Source organism: Myotis yumanensis, unplaced genomic scaffold (genome assembly GCF_028538775.1).
Source record: "Myotis yumanensis isolate MYYU_CA2020_CCGP unplaced genomic scaffold, mMyoYum1.0.hap1 SCAF_4, whole genome shotgun sequence".
NCBI classification, from domain to species: domain Eukaryota; kingdom Metazoa; phylum Chordata; class Mammalia; order Chiroptera; family Vespertilionidae; genus Myotis; species Myotis yumanensis.
In genome coordinates this window covers 109,024,274-109,041,371 of record NW_027223755.1, presented here as the reverse complement: position 1 = coordinate 109,041,371, position 17,098 = coordinate 109,024,274, and the positions used below count along the sequence as shown (strand labels likewise).

General features: G+C 45.6%; 1 protein-coding gene across 6 annotated transcripts in view; it reads left to right on the top strand.

Annotated features, from left to right (window-relative positions):
* Positions 1–17,098, top strand: part of TNRC6A (trinucleotide repeat containing adaptor 6A) — an 85,376-nt gene that overhangs the window by 63,889 nt on the left and 4,389 nt on the right. For 5 of the 6 annotated variants that reach the window (XM_070413655.1, XM_070413654.1, XM_070413651.1 and 2 more), the window contains 13 exons: positions 259–339; positions 618–669; positions 3,413–3,555; positions 3,937–4,083; positions 4,232–4,369; positions 5,348–5,476; positions 5,887–5,964; positions 6,220–6,430; positions 10,192–10,323; positions 13,864–14,022; positions 14,530–14,670; positions 15,972–16,079; positions 16,536–16,757. In XM_070413655.1, coding sequence (XP_070269756.1) covers positions 259–339; positions 618–669; positions 3,413–3,555; positions 3,937–4,083; positions 4,232–4,369; positions 5,348–5,476; positions 5,887–5,964; positions 6,220–6,430; positions 10,192–10,323; positions 13,864–14,022; positions 14,530–14,670; positions 15,972–16,079; positions 16,536–16,757 — 1,741 coding nt within the window. The remainder of the gene's footprint in view (positions 1–258; positions 340–617; positions 670–3,412; positions 3,556–3,936; positions 4,084–4,231; positions 4,370–5,347; positions 5,477–5,886; positions 5,965–6,219; positions 6,431–10,191; positions 10,324–13,863; positions 14,023–14,529; positions 14,671–15,971; positions 16,080–16,535; positions 16,758–17,098) is intronic. The other variant, XM_070413653.1, reaches the window with a different exon arrangement.

Below are 17,098 nucleotides of genomic sequence, written 5' to 3'. Positions count from 1 at the left end.
CTTTGCTTCTGTCTTTTCCTTCTGACTGCTTGCCTTCAGGGAGTTCTCTGTACATTACAGCTATACCAGAGGACTGGAGCAAAGGAAGTTGAAAATCCAACAAGTTGATTTAAATTTTTAACAACCCTGTTAAGAGTTGATTGGAGGAGAAATTGGCTAAAAATGAGAGTTGAGAATTGTCTTAGTTTATTAATCCATCACTATACCCAGATAAATAGAAATGGCCATGGCATCTTTCTACTCTTTTATTTTACAAAGGGAATGATGAAGGGTGGAAACAAACAAGAAGAAGCATGGATAAATCCATTTGTTAAACAGTTTTCAAATATCAGTTTTTCGGTAAGTGTGTTCTGTTTTCTTAACAAATTATCTATCTTTGAGTTCTCATGAATAAGCTTGAGGTTAAGTAAAATTGGCCACAGAGCCTTTATTTTTATAGTTTGAGCTAATGAACTGTAGTCACTTATTTAAAAAGGATTTTTTTATTAGGCAGTGAAAAATGAAGTTTTATGATGCAGTTGAATTTCACAAATAATGAAATACCAAGTAAAATTCTTTTTTTTTTTTTTCATTGATAAATTAAGGTCTGCTAACATGCTGCTTTTTCTTAACTTCAGAGAGACTCACCAGAAGAAAATGTGCAGAGCAATAAGATGGACCTTCCTGGAGGTGAGGGGATGGAATGAGTTTGAGTTTGTGTTCATCCCGATGGACATACATGTCTGTGGCATGGTCCTGCCGAAAGTGCACTGGCCTTGGCCACGAGTGGAAGCTGTGCTCCAGGGGCAGAGTCATTGTGCATATATATATATATGTATGTATGTATGTATACTGTGTGTGTATATAATTTATGTTTTTTAATCCTCATCCGAGGATATATCCATTGATGAGAGAGAAAGAGAGAGAGAGAGAGAGAGAGAGAGAGAGAGAAGAGGAAGGGCGGGGGAGAGAGAAATTTCTATGAGAGAGAAACATGGATCAATTGCTTCCAGTATCCACCCCACTGACGGGATCAAACACGAAACCTTTTTGGTGTACAGGATGATGCTCCATCCAACTGAGCCACCCGGGCAAGGTGTGTCGATGTGCCTTTCAAGTGCAAATCACTGTGAAACTAAGGGAGTGATAACATCAGTCTGAAGTATGGGATGAAAAAATTTCAAGCAGGAGAATGACATGATTTGGATTCATGTTTTAGAAAAATAATCTTGGCTGTAGATTGAAGATATCTTAGGCCAGAAAACATTGGCAGCAGAGGACAGACAGAAAGATACTAAACACAGCAAAACCATTAGATATTTGTTGCAATAAAGAGTGGAGAGTTTCTAAGCTCCAAACCAAGATAGTAGGTGTGAAAAATCTAATTCAGTGGAGATGTGGGATTTAGAATCAACAAAAGTTGAACCAGTTTGCTGTGGAGGGTGAGGGTATGGGTTTGGTAAAAGGTGATCCCCAGTGTTCTTGTGTGGGCAATTCAGCAATGGTTGCATTAAGTCTGAGTCTAGGCAGGAGAGGGAAATTACATAGTAACTTGAACAGGGAAAGTTTAATATAAATATAAATTAGTATTGTAATAATGATGGTTTGGCCAATAAGAGGTAAAGAGAAAGAATGTGAGTATTCTACAGAATGTATAGAGAGCAGATATAAGGAGAAATCACTAACCTTGGGCCTAAGGTAGCCTGCCCCACCCGCCTCACCCCAGGGCTGGTATCAAGACTCTTGGACCTGCCCTAGCTGGTTTGGCTCCATGGATACAGTGTCGGCCTGCGGACTGAAAGGTTCCAGGTTTGAGTTCAGTCAAGCTCACATGCCCGGGTTGCAGGCTCGATCCCCAGTAGGGGGCATCCAGGAAGCCGCTGATCAATGATTCTCTCTCATCATTGATGTTTTTCTCTCTCTCTCTCCCTTCCTCTCTGAAATCAATATATATATATATATATATATATTTATTTTTTTTTTTTTTAAAAGGACTCTTGGACATGGCCTTAGCTCAGTGCATGGCAGAGAAGTCACTGAGGTGTCACCCCTGTGGGACTATTGGAAGCCCACCTTCTAGAGGAATTGTCTCCCTGGAGGCACTCTGCTATAAAACTGCCTGGGGCTGCTGGCAGGAGCTGGTAGCCAGTGGTGAGCAGGCATGGCCAGAGCCAGAGCCGGGGTGGGAGGGGGGGGTGTCTTGGGACCAGGAAGCAGCCTTTCCTCCGACTGTGTCTCCCTGCACCTCTGCTGAGAGCTTCAGTGTCTCTGGCAAAGGAAATAATGTGGAAACCAACCGCATTTCTAAAATGTGTCTACTCTAGGAATATTTTTGTTTTGTTAAAAGCTTTTCTTTTCCACTTGCCTGGAATGAAGGTAGGAAGTTTTGTGGTGGTGGCAGTAACATGCCTCAAAGGACAGCAGCTGCAAAGAAATAGATGGGTGAGATTGGAGGACAGAGAAAATATGGAGAATGAGAGCCAGGGAGATGGAGTAAGAGATTTTCAAATCGGTATGACTGGTCCAGTGAAGGAAGGTCTGGGGAAATGTGCTTGGTGTCACCTGTGAGAGGTTATGCTTAAAAGCAGGCAGTTAAAGATGTGGGACTACATGCAGGCATGAAGTCAAAGTGGATGTTTGTATTTGAGGAGCACATGAATGGGAGTGACTGTCGACACCTTGGGAGCAAAACAGTAAGGGAAGCGCATTTGTAGAGAGAGTACACTCAGTTTCTCTGCTTTGACTGAGTCAGCTTTGGCATATCCCCACATTGAAGAAGCAAAGGAAGTGGGCACAACTGTGGAGAGAGGGGCGAGACCAGGGTGGGCATTTGGTGAGGATGTGGAGGCAGACAGCAGTGTCCACCTTTAAAGATTTGTTGAAGTATGATGGTAGCTGGGGGCTAGCTGTTTCAAGCAAAGGTGGTTTTGCAGGATGGGAGTTTCCATGAGAGGAGATCCTATTTGTTGCAAAGAAATCAAAATGAGGAGATTAATGAATGGGTAGAGCAAGACCTGTTTGGCCTCCAGCCTCCCCATCTGCTGGCAGGAGTGAATAGGAGCTGTGGGCACTAGATTGGAAGGCACAAAGCACATAGAAGAGTGCCTGGCAGTTTGTCATGCTACTGTTTTCTTATTGTTACTGGAAACTGTTTATTACAAAATTAACCAGACTAACAATAACCAAAGGTGCCTTAGCCTTCTGTTTTCAAGTTCACTGGTTCAGTAAAATAACAGTGTTTGCCAAGCACAGCTTGGCTTGTGAGGAACACAGGGTTCACTAAAGGCAACTGCGTTTCTTTCCCACGTCCTTGTCCAGGCAGAAGACAGGTCAGTTTGGGAAGGGAGGGTTTTGCTTTCCACTGCAAATTTATCTGAAACCAAATAGATTAATTGTCTTCCTACTGGATAACGTTATTTCCTGCATTTGTTAGGAATGTTACAAGACAAACGAATGGAGATAGATAAACATAGCCTAAATATTGGTGATTACAATCGAACGGTCGGGAAAGGCCCTGGTTCTCGGCCTCAGATGCCCAAAGAGTCTTCCATGGAGCGCAGCCCTTATTTTGATAAGGTGAGCTGTTTCTTGTTTTACCCATGGGGCTAATACACCAAGACACTGAATAGCATGATTTTCTCATTCACTGTTTACAACATTTCATGTAATATAAAGTGTTAAGATCCAGTGCCAAATCCTCTTACTGGATTTGTAGTTCATTGTCTTTTCTATGTCTCAATTTATCACAGGGATTGCATTTGTATTTTCTTCTTAACCCCATAAAATGTGTTTGGTTCTTTTTCTGTGCTCTAGAATTAACACTAATCTGATCTCTTCTGTTTTCTGCCTGTTTCCTGTTGATGCTGGAATGTCATGTGACTTCTGTTCCTGCAATGATTTCTCCCTTCCACTTGTTTGCTTGGCTGGTGTTGCGCATCTTTCTATCTGTCCAATCAGGATGGCATTGTAGCAGATGAATCCCAAAACTTGCAGTTTATGTCCAGTCAGAGCATGAAGCTTCCCCCTTCAAATAGTGCACTACCTAACCAGGCCCTCGGCTCCATAGCAGGGCTGGGTATGCAAAACTTGAATTCTGTTAGACAGGTAAGTCCATGTGTGTATTAGGTTCTCTGTTGAATGATTTGTAGAAGCAATAAGCTCTCTCTTATGTGTAGTTACTGTACTTAAATCAGAAGTACGACGTGGTAATGAGCTGTTGGTCCTGAAGAGCACTGGCTGTTTGTTTTTGTAGAATGGCAATCCCAGTATGTTTGGTGTTGGAAACACAGCAGCACAACCCCGGGGCCTGCAGCAGCCTCCAGCACAACCTCTCAGTTCATCTCAGCCTAATCTCCGTGCTCAAGTGCCTCCTCCATTACTCTCCCCTCAGGTTAATAAATTTCTATGGTATTTCCTTCTCCTCCCTGGAAAAGAACCTTGAATAATTTTATAATTGAGCTAGAGGCCCGGTGCACGAAATTCGTGCAAGAATAGGCCTTCCTTCCCCCGGCTGCCGACCGGCTTCCCTCCACGACCTGGGCTTCCCTCACGCCTGGGCCCCACCCACCCACCGCAGCCTAGGCCTCCCTCTTTGGGGCAATCATGGAGCCTCCCAATTGATCGCTATGCCGGCCAGTGGCCTGGGCCTCCCTCTTCTGGGCGATCATGGGGCAATGGCCGGGCCCCCAACCAATTGCATCACACCTGCCTTGGCTGGCCTGGCACCAGTGGGTGTCATAGCGTGGTCCCGGATGGTCGTTTCGCTGGTAAGCTGTCCAGTCGATTTGCCTATTACACTTTTATTATATAGGGTTAGGTGAATGGTTGATCATCATACATTTTTTTAAATATGTATATTTTACTGATTTGAGAGAGAAACATCGGTCAGCTGCCTCCTGCGTGCCCCACACTGGGGATTGAGCTGCAACCTGGGCATGTGCCCTGACTGGAAATCAAACCTTGACCTGTTCATGGGTCGACACTCAACCACAGAGCCATGTTGGCTGGGCAGTGATAATACTTTTTATTGACATCTTTGAAATGCAGCTAATTCAAAGGATGTAGGGAGGGTGAAGAAAATGAGTCAAAGGTAATTTAAAATTTATCTTATATTTCATAAAACTTCTGAAGGGGGACAATAGCAAAGTACATTTACTGATTTAAAATTCATCTCTCATCTTTTACTTAATTCATGAAAGTATATGCGAATAGTAAATTAGTAAAGCAGAGAAAACAGAAGGTACATAACATGCTCCCCAAAACAATAGTCCATACATTTAATTGCTATGTTGATAATTTAAAATACATTGTACCTGTAGCTAGTTTGCATTATTTTACCCCATTATTAACTTACCATTGTGATCCTCAGGTTCCAGTTTCATTGCTGAAGTATGCACCAAACAACGGTGGCCTGAATCCGCTCTTTGGCCCTCAACAGGTAGCCGTGCTGAACCAGCTCTCCCAACTCAACCAGCTTTCTCAGATCTCCCAGTTACAGGTGCGTGGAGAGCTGGCCTGTCCCGAGGTGTGCATTCAGTTTGTCCCCTGTGGGCTAGACTGCAGGAGGTGGTGCAGGGGGCATACCAGCAGCCATGATTCTCGTGGAGCTTCCAGTGTGTCCGTGGAGGAGATGGTGAGCCCAGTGGGCATGATGCTATGAGAGCAAGCCCAGCCGAGTCGGGGGTGGCGCTGGGGGTAGAGTGATGAGGAAGAATTTTTCTGATGAAGTAGAAGTTTAGATTGAACAGATCTGCTGGAGGCCAGAGTCCAGGAAGAGATTGTGTTCGATTAGGCAGGACTTGTTGGCACCGATCAGATGAAGCCGTGCCTCTGCAGGTCCACGTGCCACGGTCACTGAAGCTTGATCTGTGATGGCATGGCACTGACAGTCTGCACTCTTCCCCGCAGCGATTTTTAGCACAGCAGCAAAGGACGCAGAGTCAGAGAAGCGTGCCTTCTGGGAACCGGCAGCAGCAAGACCAGCAGGTAGGTCCAAGTCTTCCCCTCGCTGTGCTGACCCGCCCCTCACATCACTTCCATTGTAACGAGACTCACAAGGCCTTCCTGAAGACGTAATGCAGTCGGTGTTCACCAAGTCCTCTGTTTGCCCAGAGTTATACCAGCTGGTACAGGGTGACTGTGCACCTTCTGAGGAGAGGGAAGTGGATGAAAAAATGAAGGGGAATATGTGGGTATCTGGAAAGACTTCACAGTTTTTCCCAATTGTTTTGTCGTTTTAAGGGTCGACCTCTTAGTGTGCAGCAGCAAATGATGCAACAGTCCCGCCAACTTGACCCAAACCTGTTGGTGAAGCAGCAGACGCCGCCATCTCAGCAGCAGTCACTCCATCAGCCAGCCATGAAATCTTTCCTTGAAAATGTCCTGCCTCACACTACACCTGAGCTGCAAAAAGGGCCATCTCCAGTAAATGCTTTCAGCAACTTCCCTATAGGTGGGTTTCTCCTTGGCCACACGGTTAGCTGGTGCGTGGAAATCCCCGACCTGGCAGGGCGTTTCCCTCGTGAAGACAACACTGGTCCGTTAGCTGTTCCCTTTTGTGGGTGTAGCCTTCATGCTTCAGGGAACATGCTTCATGCTCTCTCTTCAAGAAAACCACACTGTTTCAAAAACACCACATTCATATTTGAATGGGTTAGAATAAAGATAATATTTCTCTTAAGACCCTCAGGTATTTAATTGTAGGATATGAAGGGAAGTGGGAAGGGCCAGAGAGATAGATACTGAGCAGTGCTGCTTTGGCAAAACAGCTAAGAAACAGTAGCATTGTAGTTTTCAGAAGCTAGAAATTTGACTATTGTCTAGATATTTATACATGATTACTGGGATAACTGTAGGAAATGGGGGTTGCCTTTGTCACATTTCCTGTAGCTTTCCCTTCCCTTTCTCACTATGTCTCCAGACTTGTACTCCCTCTGGAAATGTCAGGCTTGTACCTGTTCCCCTGCCTTAGGTCCCTTTTCTCCTTATGCCTTCGATTCTATTTTGACCCTTGTTTGATCCCATCCTGTTCATTTTCACTTTTATGTCTCTGCCCGGACAATGGTTTCTTGTAATGCAGCTTTGTTGGTTGCTCACCCTGCTGGTCCAGCTGTGGTGAAGATAGTTTGTTTCCTTGCACCTTCTGGGCTGTGGGCAAGGGTGGGGCCTGCTCCGGCTGCTCCTTCGCTCTTGCTGAGCTGACGCAAGATTGGCTCTCCCTGGTATTGCCGTGGGCTCTCAGCGGGGGCCTACGTAGCACTTTGAGTCCTGGGAACTGTTCACTGTCTCTACATTCCCAGCTGTGGTTTCCTTGTCAGTGACCACTGCACGTGGTGACCAGGCAATCCCAGAAACGCAGTGTATGTGGGAGTAGTAAAAGAATGCCACAGGCATGGAGGGGTTTGGGTCTCAGCAAAGGGAAGAGATGCACTGTGTGGCTGCATGCTGGTCATACACACTGGGCCAGTGAGGAGTCACTGTACAGTGGAATCTTGTTTCTCAAACATCTCCCATCTCGAACAATTGGCTTCTCAACCGGACAGCCCTTTCATGCTGATGCCTGTATGATCAGTCACACATCTCTCAGGTGACAAAGGAGAGAATGCACGAATATGAGTCAGGTTACCACTGTTAACATCTCAGGATATTGTGCTGTGAATATTTTTATGTTTTGTTGCTTTTGTTAAATTTTCATTTTTTTACTGTACATTTTTTTGTTAAATATTCATTTACATTTCATGTCCTTTTTGTTTTTAAAGTGTTTATAGATTAAACAGTACAATAGACATGTACAGTACATAAGAAAGGTTAAAACGGGGGTTATTTGGGGATCTGGAATGTATTAATTCAATTTACATTATTTCTAATGGGAAAAAATGATTCAGTTTTCCAACAGCCTTCCGGAACAAAGTAAGTTCCAGAAACAAGGTTCCACTGTATATGGATTTCCTGTCCAGGCTGGCTTCACAGCAAGAGATACTTTTTCCTGATTAAAAAAGTCTGCTTAGCCTATGCAAACACCAGGATGGTTCTCTAAATCAGTCGTGAAAAACTGGAGCCTATTGCCCAGATTTGGCCAGCTGCCTGATTTTGTAAATAACGTTTTATTGGAACATAGCCCTGTTCTTTCATTAACATATTTTCTGTAGCTTTTGTGCTGTAAAAACAGTCTTATAGAAACAGACCTTGTGGCCCCAGAGCCTAAGATGTTTACTCTCTGAACCATTAAAGAATTTGCCGCCCTAACCGGTTTGGCTCAGTGGATAGAGCGTCAGCCTGTGGACTCAAGGGTCCCAGGTTCGATTCTGGTCAAGGGCATGTACCTTGGTTGTGGGCACATCCCCAGTAGGGAGTGTGCAGGAGGCAGCTGATCAATGTTTCTCTCTCATCAATGTTTCTAACTCTCTATCCCTCTCCCTTCCTCTCTGTAAAAATTCAATAAAATATATTTTAAAAAAAAGAAAAAAGAATTTGCCACTCTTGGGTCTAATTGATGGGTCCAGAGAATAACAACTGTAATTTCTCTTTTCAAAAATAGATATGATATTAGAGAATTCGTGTTAAAGTTCTTAAGTCTAGCTGATCTAATATCCTGTGAACTGCCATGAAACCAAAGTATTTAAAACTGTTTGTTTTTAAAACTTTAGAATAACCAGCTGGATATGTGTTAAAGATCTGACTTCATTTTTAATAAGTATCTCAGAGGATTCTGATGTTGACTGTCCCCAGATCACATTTTAAGAAACATTGGAGGAATGGGTCCATTTTCTGACCACAGTACTAAAGATAGACATTTCCATCCTTGTTCCATGAGACTAATCCTGAGATGTCATTGTCAGAGTTGGAGTAAATTGCCCCTTAGAGTATGCGGGTCTGGCCCTGAGGTGCAATTGTTAGAGCACGACAGTTCTTTTGTTTGTTTGTTTGTTTGTTTGTTTGTTTGTTTGTTTATTTAAATACTAGAGGCCCGGTGCACGAAATACATGCACAGGTAGGGTCCCTAAGCCTGGCCGGCAATCAGGGCCAATCGGGGCCTTCGAGCTGCCAGCCAGGGCCTGCCTTCGCTCTGTGCCACCCCCTGGTGGTCCACGCACGTCACGAGCGATCGAACTCCCGGTCAAACTCCCCCTCGGGGACACTTTGCATATTAGCCTTTTATATAGTTAAATATATTTTTATTGATTTCAGAGAGGAAGGGAGCAAGATAAAAATGTCAGTGATGAGAATCACTGATTGACCCCTCCTGCACACCCCACACTGGGGATTGACCCCGCAACCCGGGCATGTGCCCTGACAATCTTTTTTGACTGGTCAGTGACTTGAAAATTATTCAGTTTGCAAGCAAAAGATAGTAACTGAAAGTGATCATATATAATATTTTATGCATGGTACTCTTGGAAAGTAGCTAAAGAGAGATATCTTATTAGAGATAGGCTTATAAACTTTAATATTTGGCCTCTTTAAATTTTTTTTCTTATTCTGCCAAGGAATCCTATATAATAAAAGGGTAACATGCAAATCGACTGAACGGTGGAATGACTGGTCACTATGACATGCACTGACCTCCAGGGGGCAGACGCTCAATGCAGGAGCTGCCTCCTGGTGGTCAGTGCACTCCCACAGGGGGAGCACTGCTCAGCCAGAAGCCAGGCTCATGGCTGGCGAGCACAGCGACAGTGGTGGGAGCCTCTCCCACCTCCGCGCCAGAGCTAAGGAAGTCCGACTGCCGCTTAGGACATCCCCCAAGGGCTTCCGGACTGCTAAAGGGCACAGGCCAGGCTGAGGGGCCTCCCCCTCCCCCTAAGTGTATGAATGTTGTGCACCGGGCCTGTAGTTTAAAAATAATCAAAATTATGTGGAGAAATAGTTTCCTACAGATAATGCGGTTTTATAGTACTAACAGTTTTATGGTTTGAAAACGTATTATTGAGTATCAGAATAACTACATAGGAGTTCTGCGTTGTGCTCTCTGGTAACCTCACTGTGGCTCTTTCTCCCCACACTGTGTCTGCATGACCTTGGCCAGGGACAGTGTCGGTTCCACCTGCCCGGCCTTTGTAATTATGTGGCTGTGCCACATTTGCAGGATTATCTCTATTAAGGAATTCAGGCAAGATTGAAAACATTACTTAGTTTTTCTAGGAAGTGCAAGTTGTACACGAAGAGGAACATGCTATATTTTATAAATTTTTTAATTGTTATTTTATTTTTAAGGCTTGAACTCAAACTTGAATGTAAATATGGATATGAACAGTATTAAAGAGCCACAGTCAAGACTAAGGAAGTGGACTACAGTGGACAGCATTTCTGTGAACACATCTTTGGATCAAAACTCCAGCAAACATGGTATAAAATATATTCTTACCTTAAAAAACAACAACTGTGGAATATTAACTTTAGGCCTTTATTTTAAATACATATTTTTAAAAGTGCTTTATTAATAAATCTTAGTTGAAATTAAAAAAGCAAAATTAACCTTTATAATGTTGTTACACAAAATAGAAATCAGATTATACATTTTTTTAAAAAAAATTATTTCCTTTTTGATGGTCTTTTAGTTTTTTGCAATTGATTTTATTGTTCTAATGTTCTACTTGTTAACATTTACACAATTTAATGTAATGTAGGGTATTAAACACTTCCACCATAATTTGATTTCTAGCATTTTCTTATATATTGACACATTTTCTTGATATATTTTGTTATGTGTAAATCACATAGATTCATTATTCTTTTCACCAGTTAATTACAGTTTTTAAATATTTTCATCTTATTTAATATCCATTCATCTAGCCACTAGTTAATAGACTACCTTCTGCTTTCCCAGGACTGTTCCTGGGATGTATAGGTGCATATGTACATACACAGTTGAGTATGTAAGCAAGTGAAAAAGTCAGAACCCACTGGAGGATTGAACAGGGAATGACAGCGATGGGTATGGCTTTAGAGAGACTCATCACGGGCAGAGTCTGCAAGTTCACCAACTGAATGAGAGAGAACAGTAAAGAGTGTGTGGCACATGAGCCCTGACTGGTGTGTTCAGTGGTTAGAGCGCCGGCCCACGCACCAAAGGGTTGAGGGTTCACTCCCCACCCCTATGGGGGCTTGTGCAGGAGGTGACCAATCAGTGTATCTCTCCCTCTTCCCGCCCCCCTCCTCTCCCCTCCGTCCCTTCCACTCTGACTGAAAAGCAATGGAAAAAAATATCCTCGAGTGAGGATTAACACTCCCCCCCCACCCCCAAAAAAAAAATAGAAGTAGCTAGAAGAGGAAGCCAGAAAAGAAGGGAAGAGAATTGGTGGAATGACCACATCAGGTCAGGGGCAGGTCATGCCCTGGCGAGTGGCATGAGGGCCTGGTGAGGTCCTGCTCTGCTGCCCTCAGTGACTGGCACAGGAATTTGGAGGCTGTGACCTGCCTCCAGGGGAACCTGTGTTTCACCAGAAGCTCCAGCTAGAGCAGCTCAAGTCCATGAACCAGAGCTCCTCCCACCCACGGAAACAAGGCTCGTGGCCAGGTCCTGGCCCTCCTTTCTCACCTTGCCCTCCCATTGCAATAACTTGTGCGTCCTCCCATTAAGTGATTGAAGCTGGAAACTTAGAGATGTTCGCTTTGTAGTCCATGTCCATTGAGATAATTTACATATCTACAACGTTTTCTAAAGTACGATTCAGTGGCTTTCAGTGTATTCTCAGTACTGCATGCGTCACCACAATCCATTTCTGAACGTTTTCTTGACCCCAGAAGAGCCTCTCAGGTGTCACTCTTCCCGCCTCCACTTGTCCATCTCTCCTAGCCATTAGCAAAAGCTCATCCTGTGCGCGTACACTCGTCTCTACTGCACACTTGCTGTGAGTGGTAGCAGGTACTGTCTGGTCTTTGTGAGTAGCATTTTGGCTTAGCACAGTGCTTGCCAGGCTCACTCGTGTTGCAGCATGCCGAAGTGCTTCATTCCTCCTTCCTTCCTTCAGCAGTCGACCACTGTTTGGGTCCGGGAGATATTCTTGAGCTCTTCCTTGCTCCCACCGCCACATCCAGTCCACCTGTGACGAGTGCCCCTTCCACTGTCTCCCGACGTCAGCCCACTTCCCTGCACACCTGCCTTGCGGGGTCCCGAAACATAGTCCCGGTCTCACTTCTCTTAAAACGCTTCAAGGCGAGGTCCTCCTTGCTGTGTCCGACAGAGTCCTGTGTGAGCATGCTGCCCTCGTGCCTTCCAGGACGGCTGGCCTACAGCGGTGAGGCCTGGGCCACCTTCGATTCCAGACGTTTAGAACAGCAGGCTCAGCATCCCTCCCTTTGAGATCAGGCCCCATCCTCCATGTTGCTCACAAAATGGTCTTTCAGTTCTCAGACTGCTGCTCCGTTCCTCTCCTCAGGTCCTTACAGGCTGCACCTGCACCTAGAATCCCACCCCAACCTTCTGCATGAGGGCTCAGCCCTTCCTCGCCTAATGCCCTGTCCTTCCATCGCTGTTCACTTAGTCACCTCTTTGTGAGAATCCACTGTCATTAAGGGCAAGGACTCCATCTCACTCAGCTTTCTGTGACCAGCAACTGGCCTGTCCTAATGAGAAAACGCTGTTTGCCACTGTGTAAAGCATTACTCATTCTAAAATGAGCTCAGGGATGGGCATGGAGGATAGATCTCAACACAGAGGGTCATTCCTAAATGTTAGCTGCGCTTTGATGGGATTTCACACTCGTGGTAACAGATACCTTTACCAGTGCCACGTAGTCCCCAGGGTGGAGTCTAGGGGAGAAATGTAAATGTCCTGGTGGCAAAGATCTTCACTGTCTCCTTCCCTAGACATTCTTGGGTTCCTGCTCTTTGCCACTCAGGATTTTTTTTGGAGAGCAGGGGGTGTTGATAGAAATAAATATATTTTTTTTAATTTAAATTCTTTATCGTTTAAAGTATTACATAAGTCTTCTTTTTCCCCCATCGACCTCTCCCCAGCTGCTCCCAACCCCCAGGACGTGCCCTTACCCCCCTACTTCTGTGTCCATGGGTTATGCTTATATGCATGCATACAAGTCCTTTGGTTGATCTCTTACCCCCTCTTCCCCTGCCTTCCCTCTTAGGTTGGATGGTCTGTTCCATGCTTCTATGACTCTGGCTCTATTTTTGTTCATTATATCCCACAAATGAGTGAGATCATATGATATTTATCTTTCTCTGACTGGCTTATTTCGCTTAGCATAATGCTTTCCAGGTCCTTCCATGCTGTTGCAAATGGTAGGAGTTCCTTCTTTTTACCACAGCGTAGAATTCCATTGTGTAGATGTACCACGGTTTTGTAATCTACTCATCTGCTGATGGGCATTAGGCTGTTTCCAGATCTTAGCTATTGTAAATTGTGCTATGAACATAGGGGTGCATATGTCCTTTCTGATGGGTCTTTCTGATTTCTTGGGATATATTCCTAGAAGTAGGATAACTGAGTCAAATGGGAGTTCCATTTTAAATTTTTAGAGGAAACTCCATACAGTTTTCCACAGTGGCTGCACCAGTCTGCTTTCCCACCAGCAGTGCACGAGGGTTCCTTTTCCTGCACATCCTTGCCAGCACTTGTCATTTGTTGATGATATCAGGACGTTCTTAACTGCAGCTCTTTCTTCCCCCAGTACCTCTCATTCACCCCCAGCAGGAACCCCACAAAGGGTGCACTGTGCTTGTTCTCAGTTCAGGCCGCAGTACAAGTGTCTTCATGACTTGGCAGTAATTTTGTACTCTTATCCCGGTCTGTCACTCACGCCCTTCTTGGGATGACATGAACTGTGGTGGTATCAGCTCCCAGCCGTGCATCTTCACACACCGCAGAGCACAGGACCGACCTTGGTCATGTATTTTGCTCCCATCTCATGGTCATATTTCTCCTTATAGGTGCTATTTCAAGTGGTTTCAGGCTGGAAGAGTCTCCGTTTGTTCCTTATGACTTCATGAACAGCAGTACTTCGCCAGCCAGCCCTCCAGGCTCAGTGGGAGATGGCTGGCCACGTGCCAAATCGCCCAATGGCTCTAGCAGTGTTAACTGGCCACCAGGTAAGATGCCAGCAGCTTCTGTCATGACTGGGTAATGGTTTAGCCCAGTTCTGGCTGTTGGGCTGAGTGCTCAGGATACAAATGAATCTGCCCTGTGGCCAGTAGTGCCTTCCGCTCCAGCAGTGAGCGTGGGACTGTCCGCCACTGGCACTCAGGCCCCGTCTCCACCTGTGCCAGGGAGCCTCCTGGGCAGCATCTCAGCTGTGCCGCAGAGTAGGCAGAATCGCTCCCGTGGCCTGCACCGCCTGCTCGGTTGCTGTGGCCTTGTGCCTGGTAATAGAGCACTGTAGGATGTTACTGTTGGAGGTATACAAACCCAGAGCATTGGGTCCTGTTGTAAAAACCTGCAAGTTATTCATAAATAACAGCCTATGTTCATCTCATTTTGTTATCGAATCAAAATACTTGCAAATTACATAGGTTTTAGGAGTAAAAATTTTACATTATTTAGTAATGGATTTTAAAATGATGATTAAGCCTGAACTAATTTAAAGTTTTCATTTCCAGAATTCCGCCCTGGTGAACCATGGAAAGGTTATCCAAACATTGACCCAGAAACTGACCCTTACGTCACTCCTGGCAGTGTCATAAACAATCTTTCAATTAACACTGTGCGGGAAGTTGACCACCTCAGGGACAGGAACAGTGGTACGTAGGCGGGTACACTTCTGTTTCTGGACAGCATGGTGTAAGGGTGGCTCAGAGTAGGTGTGAGGCCTCAGCAGCAACGTCACCAGCACATCTCAGCCCCTGACGCCCAGGAAACCGGGCAGTGGGAGCAGAAGGGCCTCTTGTCCCGTAGGCGACTCCTCAGCACTTTAAGTGAGGAGGATTCATTCTCACTTGATACAGTAAACACACATTGAAGTTAACAGAGGACCAATAACTGGTCGCCTTCCGGTCATTGTATTAGCAGCTGCAGGCTGTTGCCTCCTTTACACTGTTGTGGTTATTAAGAAATGGGTGTTTTTTGTAAAAGGTGTGTTTTTGTTATTATTTATTTATACACTGGATATTAAAGACTGTCATCTGGAAAAGCAATTTGACTGTCTCTCAAAGAGTGGAAATAATACCAATTTTAAGGATCCCTATAGTCCAGATGCACTTTTTAATGGGTTATCAAATAAAATCATCCTACTACGTACACGTGGTTATATTTACTGTATTTTGTGGGTGCACCGGAAGGAAGGAGAAGGAAATGAAAGTATTTTCTGTTCTTGTAACATTTATCCTTCCATCTGCCCCTTTAAACAATTTTTAATAAAGATGCCAGTCTGCATCTTACATTAGACGTGTCATCGGCGAGCAGGTGTTTGCTATATCACAGTGGTGAGGAGTCGTCCTTCCAGCACAGTTGGGCTGACAGCTCTGCAGAAGTAGGGAGAGCCACTACCTTCCCAGGGGAAGGAGTAGGGACAGCCGCACGGGAACCTCATGTCCTGGTGGCTCATGGGAGACATGCCCGCAGAGATGGTGGCTTCTGATCTGTGGGAGATTCTGAAAGTCGGGGGGAGGAGGGAGGGTTAGTTTTGATATCAAGAGAAACCACTGAAAGTTTTGAGTGGAAGAGTCAACCTTTATTCAAGGTGGGTGAGCAGTTGCATTGGAGTGGGAGATCCAGCAGAAGCTGTTAGAGCGATCAGATAATGGTCAGTCTGGAGCTAAACTAGAGAAAATGGTCATGGGCTAGGTTTCGGAGACTGAATCTGGGGCACGGTGGAGGAGGAGAAAGGCCTGACCAGGCCGAGCTGTCCAGTGAGACAGCTGTCAGCATGCTGTTTGGAGGGCGAGAAAGAAGGTGCAGCCTTGGGTAGCGTCTGTGAGCCTGAGCATGCCTGTCCTTTCTTGAGACGGCTGTGAAGTGGCGGTTTTGCTGGGCGCTTTTGCTTATTCTAAGGCACCGTGTCGCTTACTCTGGGAATGACTAATTGGGCTCTTCCCCCACATAGGGTCATCCTCATCCTTGAACACCACGCTGCCTTCAACTAGTGCCTGGTCATCCATTCGTGCCTCCAACTACAACGTTCCCCTCAGCAGTACAGCACAAAGCACTTCAGGTGGGCGGGGCGGGGAGTGGGCCCTCTCCCCTCTCTGCTGAGGTCACGCTCTCAGCAAGCTCTCCACTCTGGTGGAGCAGTGCTGTCTGTTGACCGCACACCCGCTTCTGTGAGGCCGCAGCCAGGAAACTAGCTTTCTCTCTCTCTCTCTCTCTCTCTCTCTCTCTCTCTCTCATATATTTTTATTGCTTTCAGAGAGGAAGGAAGAGGGAGAGATAGAAACATCAATGATGAGAGAGAATCATTGATCGGCTGCCTGCGGGGTCAGGTTTGGAGGTGAAGGAGCACTTTCTTGGCTTGTTGTTTTCTTGGGCAGTTTGGTTAGGTTTAGGGGTTTTTAATAGAGTCTCACTTTGTTTGATTTGGTTTCAGCGGGAGAGTGGATGTTATTATTTAAATTTGATCTTTTCTAAAAGCAATATCTCCCCCCTCCCACTTTTTGTTCCCTTTGAGTAGCCAGAAATAGCGATTCCAAATTGACGTGGTCTCCGGGGTCAGTCACAAACACCTCTCTGGCCCATGAGCTGTGGAAGGTCCCTTTGCCACCTAAAAACATCACTGCTCCATCCCGCCCGCCTCCGGGGCTCACTGGTCAGAAGCCTCCCTTGTCTACGTGGGATAATTCTCCTCTGCGTGTAGGTGGAGGATGGGGAAATTCTGACGCCAGGTATACCCCAGGTAAGATGAAGTGCCGAGCACTCGCCAGCACGCAGGCTGGTGTGACGGGGGCAGTGTCCTCTGTCAAGGGGGCTAGAACTAGAACAGCGTGTGGCTCCTGCACGCTCTTCTCGGTCTCCCCGTCACCCGGTTCACCTAAGAACACTTGGCAGACAGTGGTGAGTGAGGGGAATGGGGCTCCTTTCTTTGAGAAGTTCCTCACTTGCTCCTCTTAAATGTGTGCTAACTTCTCGCTCCTGACCAGCCTTCAGAGCACACCACATGTGGCACACAGAGCAGAAGCCGCCACAGTAGGGTTGGGAAAGCCTGGCCTTAATGTAGGGACTCATAAAATGTATTGC